Source organism: Nicotiana tomentosiformis, chromosome 1, assembly GCF_000390325.3.
Source record: "Nicotiana tomentosiformis chromosome 1, ASM39032v3, whole genome shotgun sequence".
Classification (NCBI taxonomy): domain Eukaryota; kingdom Viridiplantae; phylum Streptophyta; class Magnoliopsida; order Solanales; family Solanaceae; genus Nicotiana; species Nicotiana tomentosiformis.
The window spans coordinates 34,909,511-34,916,702 of record NC_090812.1 but is presented as its reverse complement, the minus strand read 5'-3'; the positions used below and the strand labels follow the sequence as shown (position 1 = coordinate 34,916,702).

Here is a 7,192-nt window from a genome sequence, read left to right as displayed (position 1 = left end):
CTACCCCCAGCAAAATCATAAAAGGATTCGATAATATCAAGCTTCGAAAACTCTAATGAGTACAAAATTGTTCGAACTCTCGAACAGTTCCTTATTGCATGCTAAGGCATTACAAATTTTGCAAATACAAATGATAAAAACCTTTTCAAGCCAAAAAGGGGAGAAAGCCATAAACAATCTTTTTACAAAGTCTATATTGACCTAAAACAAAAGCCCAAGGGCTGTTTTTGCTTTGAGTTCGAGAGACCATCCTCGCTCAAATAAAAAACCTAAGGGTTACCTTACTTCGAGTTCGAACAAGCACTCACTCGATCGTAAATCCTAAGGGTTATACTAGTTCGATTTCAATCAAATTGTCTAAACCTCGGACCTTAGAATACAACTTCATAATTTTATAAGGCAGAAAGGAAGAAAGTTTATATATATATATATATATATGTCAAAAATCATTTACAAGGGCAACATGGCCCGATCAAATTTCTCTACAAAAGACTGAAACAGTCTTAAAAGAAACACAAAAATACTAATCCTAAAAGACTTAGTCATCTCCGGGAGTAGCATCTTTTCTCTCGAGGCCTTCTCCGCTTTCAAATCCGCTCACACACAGAGAATCATCATCATCAGGAAAGGCCAACACACTAGCTTCAGCTTCGAGCTCCTTAGCATTCTCAATCTCGGCTGTAAGATCGAAGCCACGAGCATGGATCTCCTCGAGAGTCTCCCTTCGAGACTGGCATTTAGCATGCTCGACAACCCAATTTGCTCGAGCCTGAGCAGCTTCGGTAACCTCCTTTGCTCGTACCTGAGCAGCTTCAGCGTCAGACCAGTAGATGGCCACCATTGCATCATCATTAGCCTTGGCCGTTTCGACCTCCGATTTAGCCGCTGCAAGTTCTGTGGCCAGCCTCTCTCGATCGGAAGTTGCTGAACCCAACCGAGACTGGAACTCCTCAATTTTCTTGGCCTGCACCAAGGCCTTCTCTTTCAAGCTTCGAAATTGGGTCTCATCCGAGGCCAGTTTAGCTTGGGCAGCTTCCTTTTCTGAGACAAGGCAGTCTATGTTCTTCTTCCATGCCTTGGGCTCCGCCTTCACTGCGTCCACTTCCTCACGAAGCTGTCCGATCACATCGAGCTTTTGCTGGACCTGTGGGACCGAACTGTTAGCCACCTCACCCGAGTCAGTGTCATTAACTTCAATGATTCTATTTACCTGCTCGGCCAGATCAACTTGTTTTTTCTGAGCTGCTTCTAGCTCAGCCCGAAGTCCTGCTGCTTCCCCTTCTCTCTGCTCACTAAGAAGCTTGAAGGCTTCTCTCTCCTCAGTAAGCCCTCAGTTTTCGGCTTCGTACCGGCTCAGCTCCACTCGCAATCGGAAGAAAGCCTCGTGATGAAGCATAGAAGTCTATAAAAATAGAAATAAGGAATTATACAAGGGGAGAAAAGTACAAGTATGAAAATTGACAAAGAAAATATGAACTTACCCGGTTCAGGGCCTGTTGGGCTTCGTTGAAAAGACAAGGCGCTCCCACCTCGTCCATCTGGGCTTGGTCTTCTTCCATGACAAAACGTCAGAGGTAGCTAGCCACCACTACGGGGGAAGCAAGAACCCGGACATCCTCCGGGACTGTGATAATGATTATTCGCTTGCACCCGAGATCGGCACTAGGGGACGGAAACTGATTGGTCAGTTTAATACTCGAGGAAGCCTCGCCCGAACTCTTCTTTGGAACATCCAAGTCACTCAGACCGGTGACACCTTCTACCCCAACAAAATAACCACATAAAGGATCTTCCTCCCCATAGGCTCCTTCCCCGTAACAAGGCTCCATGGCCTGAGCGTTGCGTATCATCGACTCAGAAAATAAAGGAAACGAGAGGGAATCCCCGATCTCTATTTCCCCAAGTGGGTCGAGCCTGATTTCTGCACCAGCATCCACCACCTCTTCAACGGTCTCTTTGCCCTGAGATAAATCATCTTCGGTTTCTCTCGGCTTGGGGACTTGGGACGAAGTCTCCTCCTTGACCTCATCTAGCCTAGATGGAGTAGTATCAACTCCACCGGTTCTGGAGTTCTCCGAATCTCGGTTCTAGCTCGCTCACGGGCCACCATCCCAGAATCATCTTCTTTCTCTTCTTCTTCTTCTTCTTCTTCTTCTTCTTCTTCTTCTTCTTCTTCTTCTTACCTTAGCCTTTGGACTGACTCCATAGTTAGTGGGATTGTGCTCCCCTTAGGTTTACAAGCTGTTCTCTTCTTGGGTTTTTGACCCTGGGAGTTTGAGACCCTTTTCCTCTTATTCTCCTTCGCCGGTTTCGAGATAGGTGATGAAACTTCTTCATCACCAGATGGGGGTCTCATAGTCGCGTCCTTTCTGAGACCTACAAAAGGAGAAAGTAAGTAAACTCATGTTTGAAAATATGTTTGAACGATAGACAAATCGGTAAGTTAGGAAAAAGGCTTACTATGAGTACGAGCCTCCCAACGACCCTTTGACAAATCGCGCCATGCATGCTCGACATGTGTTGACATCGAAACCAGGCTCCTAGCCCAGTTCTCGAGGTGGAGAACTGCACCCGACATCCAAGCAATGGTTGCATCAAGAAAAATACTAATAAGAAAGGATAAAGAAGTAAAAACAACGAACAAAAATTAAAGACAGAATCATACTTATGTTTCATATTCCATTTCTCAGGAAATGGCATGCTCTCAGCCGGGATTAGGTCCGTGGTCTTTACCCGAACGAACCGGCCCATCCAACCCTGATCTTTATCTTCATCTATACTCAAGATAAGAGCCTTGGTGGCCCGGCGTTGAAGCTTTATCAGCCCACCTCAATAGAGTCGAGGGCTATATAATCTTATGAGGTGGTCAAGGGTGAAGGGAAGCCCGTCGAATTTGCTCACGAAAAAATAGAGCAGTATCACGATCCTCTAGAAAGAGGGATGAATTTGGCTGAGGGTCACCTGGTATTTCTTGCAGAAGTTTACGATGATCGGGTCGAGGGGACCCAACATGAAAGGATAAGTGTAAACACTCAGTAACCCTTCCACGTGGGTAGTGATCGCTTCTTCTGGTGTCAGTATCACAACCTCTTTGTTTCCCCAGTTGCAATCTTTCTTCACCTGATCAAGGAGGATTTTGGGTATCGAGCATATATATCTCGATATCGGCTCGTATCGACCAGGAACCAATGAGGGTTTCTCGACCTTAAAGTCAAAATCTATGACACACCCCCCGGTAATAAGTTCTTCAGGGTGTGGCTCCACCACTGGTTTCTCGCCGGCCGACCGAGATGAGGAAGCAACCTCTTTCTGTGGAACAATTTTAGATGTTTTGGCCATTTAGTTTTTATGGGCAAAGAAGAATGGAGACTGAAGTATTTGGTGTTTTAAGAAGAACAAGCAAAGAAACTCAAAGATCTGAAGATATGAAGCTTTGAAGAAGACAAAGGACTATAGAGATTAAAACGAAAAAGATTTGAAAGTAAAGTTTGAAATAATGAAGAAGGGGGCTATTTATTAGTTTCACAACGACGGTTCAAAACTGGTAGTGGCTGACCGTCGACTGACGCGCATTAAATACCTGGGAAACTGTACCGACGAGACATTTTGGTCACTTCTGCTGCTTATGTCACGGCGATTATGTCATAATCGAAGGCTCAAATCATTTCTTATCATTACTCTCCAAAAAATGAGGGGACTATCTGTATACAATCAAAATCAGGATGGTTAATCGAGACCGGGGTGGTAGACCGAGGTTCAATCCCAAGTTATATTGGATCGTTACATGAATAAATATTGCCTAGCTCGTGATTTAGGGATCGATCGAGATCGAGACCGGCTAAGGTCGAGACCGAGAAGGATAGAGATCTAGTGAGATCGAAGGAAACCTGCTAAGTCGAATAACAGAAAGCCGAGGAATCCTTTACCGTGCAAGGATTGTGGCGGAGATCTCGGCATGTATCATGTCAAGACCGGCTGATTAGCCAATCAGGAGATTTCCTTTTGTATTTAAAATTGTACCATCTGTAGAAATCCTCTACTATATAAAGGGGGTTCCAATTATTTTGTAGGTACAGATTCACGCATAACAAAGCAATATATTACGTTTTCTCTCTTAAGCTCTCTTATTCAGTAGTTCAGTTCTTATTCTTCAATAATACACTTAGTTGGTGCGGGGGTAACCTAGCTCAAGGGCCAAAGCTGTATGATATATCACTTTGCTTTATTTTACAGTTAATTTCTAACTTCAATTTTCATATTTCTCAGTTTGTTCCAAGTGAAATCACATATTCTTAAAACAACTTATAAATTTAATTGTTATCCGATTTTAAGGGTAAACAAGAATCTTGCTAGTAGCCTTTTTTAGAAGAAATGAAGGAAGAATTTGTTGTTCTTTTGCGAAATTGTAACGACCCGACTGGTCGTTTCGAGAGTTATAGCCTCGTTTCCCCATTTCTGCTTCTTTATGTGTTATTTAGCTGTATTGTGTTGTATCGGGTTGGTTGGTTCAAGTCCGGAGTGGTTTCAGAGTGGAGTGAGACACTTAGTCTCTTATTTAGAACATTAGGTTGGAAAAGACAACCAGATGTTGACCTATGTGTAAACGATATCGAAATTTAATTTTGATTGATCCATTAGCTTCGTTAGGTGATTTTGTACTTAAGAGCGTGTCCAGAATATGATTTGGAGTCCGAAGTGGAATTAGGCTTTGGCGAAGTTGGAAATTTGGCGATTTCGGTCGGCAGTGGAAAAATTTGATATCGGGGTCGAGATGGAATTTCAGAAGTTGGAGTAGGTTCGTAGTGTCATTTGTGATGTGTGTGCCAAATTTGAGGTCATTCGAACGTGGTTCGGTTGGTTTCGGCATCGGATGCCGAATTTGGAAAGTTAGAAGTTCTTAGGCTTGAATCCGAGGGTAATTTGGTGTTTCGATGTTGTTTTGAGTGATTCGAAGGTTCGACTAAGTTTATTTGTTGATATATGACTTGTTGGTATTTTTGGTTGAGGTCCCGAGGGCCTCGGGGTGATTCCGGGTGGTTAACAAATTTGTCAAAGTTGGAAAATGCAGCTGAAGCTGCTGCTACTATTATTTCCGCACCTGCGGAAGAGGAGTCGTAGGTGCGGGCCGCTGGTGTGCATGGGGGTTCGCAGGTGTGGGCAGTTCTGGGCTAGGTAGGATGCGCAGGTGCAATAAGGCTATCGCATCTGCGAGCCCACAGGTGCGAGACCTGGGGCGCATATGTGGAAGGAAGGAAGAAGGCTGGCTTCGCAGATGCGGCGTGTCACGCGCAAGTGCGACAGGTTGGCCGCAGATGCGGAACCTGGGCTCATAAGTGACTTCCGCACCTGCGATGAATTTTTTCGTAGGTGCGGTTGCGCAGAAGCGAGGAATGGTCCGCAGGTGCGAAAAGCCTGGGCAGAAACCATAAATAGAACCCTTCGCGAATTTGGTTCATTTCTACCATTTTCAAGTCGGGTTTTGGAGCTTTTGGAGTGATTTTCAAAAGGTGATTCGAGGGCTATCAGTGAGGTAAGTTTCTTGATCCCTAATACTCGTATATATGGTGATTTTTCGTTGTTTAATCATGTAATTAGTGAAAATGAGGGGTTAGGGCTTGGGATTTTGGAGAGTTTAATTTAAGGATTTGAGGGACCAAATGATGTCGGATTTTGACAAATTTCATATGTATGGACTTGTGAGTGAATGGGCTTTCTAGTTTTTTAAATTTTGTTGGATTTCGAGACGTGGGCCCAGGGGTCAGGTTTGAGCCAATTTCAGGTTTTGGGCTAATTTGATAGTTTTTCTTGTGGAATTCATTCCTTTAGCATAATTTGATAGTATTGTACTGATTGGGAATAGATTCAGAGCATTTGGAGACCGAGTCGAGGGGCAAGAGCATAGCTGCGTAGAGATTTGACCGGTTTGAGGTAAGTAACGATTGTAAATCTAGTCCTGAGGGTATGAAACCCCGGATTTCGTATCATTCTACTATTTTGAGGTGACACACATGCAAGGTGACGGGCATGTGGGCGTGCACTGTTGGGGATTGTGACTTGGTCCGTCCCGTAGCAACTGTAAAGTTGCATATTTTATTGAAACTATATGATACTTATATGTTTTAGAAAGAGTTTTCTGTAAATTGGGCTGAATGCCGTGTTTGGGCCTTGTGCCAGTGCTGTTTGGACCCTTAGGAGCCTTTTCTTATTATCCTCTCAATGTTTTCGACTGAAAATATATACTCAGTCATGGTTATATTTCTTTACTGCATAACTCAGTTTTATTACTCTATTTTGATGCATTTAAATGTTGTTTTGGGCTGAGCACCCTGTTTTTTCTGAAATGCCCGAGTGGCTTGAGAGGTTTATGACTGAGTGACGCCGAGGGCCTGATTTGTGAGGATATTTATGGGATCGGGCTGAGGGCTTGAGTGATTTATGCCATGATTTGGCTTGATATAGTGCTTGGGCTGAAGGAGCCCCTCCAGAGTCTGTACACACCCCTAGTGAGCGCAGGTACCTACTGAATGCGAGTGCCGAGTGATTGGGAGGCATGAGTGACTGTGAGGTTTGCCCGAGGGGCTATATACGAGTGATTGTGAGGTATGCCCGAGGGGCTGTTGTTTATGATTTCATCAATTTTTGCTCACCTTTGCATTAAGCCTCTGTTTGAAACTGTTGAAAAATATCTTCAAATGATTTTACTGGAACTAGGTTTTAAACGAGATGATTTGATTCAAACACTGATTTTTTTAAGCGTGCTATACTTTACTGAAATTTTATGATATGAACTTGATATGTTTTATTGCTCGTCACTACTGCTCAGTCTTTATTTATTGTTGTTACTTACTGAGTTGGCGTACTCACGTTACTCCCTGCACTTTGTATGCAGATCCAGGTGTAGCTGGACACGGTAGCGGTTGTTGATTATTCTGGTTGCAGATTTTCTTGGGGATAGCAAGGTAGCTGCTTGGCAATCGCAGCCCCTGCTCTTCTCCCTCCTATTTTCCTTTAGTTGTATTTATCTATTTTCCAGACTATGTTAGTCTTGATATTGTTAGACAAATTGTAGTAGATGCTCATGACTAGTGACACCCCGATGTTGGGCTTTTCTTTTCCATACTTTTGTTTTGATTTGAACTCCTTTACGAAGGTTTTTATGTTAAATGGCCTTGAATTTATCCTTGAATATAAA

At 43.5% G+C, this 7,192-nt stretch overlaps 1 protein-coding gene across 1 annotated transcript; it reads right to left on the bottom strand.

Moving 5' to 3' along the window:
- Positions 1–538: 538 nt before the first annotated feature.
- On the bottom strand, positions 539–1,559 carry LOC138905550 (uncharacterized). The gene is made up of 2 exons (XM_070194071.1): positions 1,482–1,559; positions 539–1,285 (listed from the first exon to the last, which is right to left on the bottom strand). Exons 1-2 carry the CDS (start codon positions 1,557–1,559, stop codon positions 539–541), a joined length of 825 nt encoding a protein of 274 aa, XP_070050172.1.
- Between the last annotated feature and the right edge of the window lie 5,633 nt (positions 1,560–7,192).